Source organism: Myotis brandtii, unplaced genomic scaffold (assembly GCF_000412655.1).
Source record: "Myotis brandtii unplaced genomic scaffold, ASM41265v1 scaffold646, whole genome shotgun sequence".
Lineage (NCBI taxonomy): Eukaryota > Metazoa > Chordata > Mammalia > Chiroptera > Vespertilionidae > Myotis > Myotis brandtii.
Window position 1 is genome coordinate 241,497 of NW_005370495.1, and position 652 is coordinate 242,148.

A 652-nucleotide genomic window follows, 5' to 3' on the forward strand; every position below is an offset into this window, starting at 1 on the left:
CGGCTGCCGGGAGCCGGGAGCCTGGAGGGCCTGTGTGGGCCTGCGTGGGTGCGGACGGTGACGTGGCTCCTTCCCGCACATGGAGGGTCCCCAGCCCGGCGCAGGGTGACCCGCAAACAGGAAGTGACCCTGAACCAAGCGGCTTTATTCTCGGCGCGATCCCGTGCTCACCGGAGCGCGAAGGCTTTGGGGGTGAAACCTCACTCCGGGTGAAAGGCTTCCTTCTCACTCTGTCTCTGAACTGAACAGCTCAGCTGCTAAAAAAAAAAAATGAACAAAGAAAACGCAGCCCACGTGCTCCCACGGGAGGTCACGCCCCTCTCCCTGGGCGACCCCATCCCATTGCTCACCTGCGACCCTGTGTGAAGTGGGGTGGCGGGTGCGCCCTAGAGGGAAGGAGGGTCCCGCTCCGGGAATGAGGCAGGTGGCTCCCCGTCCCCCACGCGGGGAGCCCCCTCACGCCATCCTCGCCCCTCCCCCCAACGCGACAGAGGAGGACAACCACCTGGGCTGGTTCTGCGTGGAGGACGATGGCAACCAGGTCAAGAAGGACCGGCACCCGCTCCTCCTGGGACACATGCCGGTGACGGTGGCCAAGCAGCAGGAGTTCAAGGTGCGGGCGGGTCTTCGGGCAGCGTGGGGTCCCCGCCCC

At 66.1% G+C, this 652-nt stretch overlaps 1 protein-coding gene across 1 annotated transcript in view; it reads left to right on the top strand.

Annotated features, from left to right (window-relative positions):
- Positions 1 to 652, top strand: part of ARHGEF10 (Rho guanine nucleotide exchange factor (GEF) 10) — a 57,005-nt gene that overhangs the window by 39,721 nt on the left and 16,632 nt on the right. Inside the window, exon 23 of the mRNA XM_014528688.1 lies at positions 492 to 619. Within this exon, the coding sequence (XP_014384174.1) occupies positions 492 to 619 (128 nt within the window). The remainder of the gene's footprint in view (positions 1 to 491; positions 620 to 652) is intronic.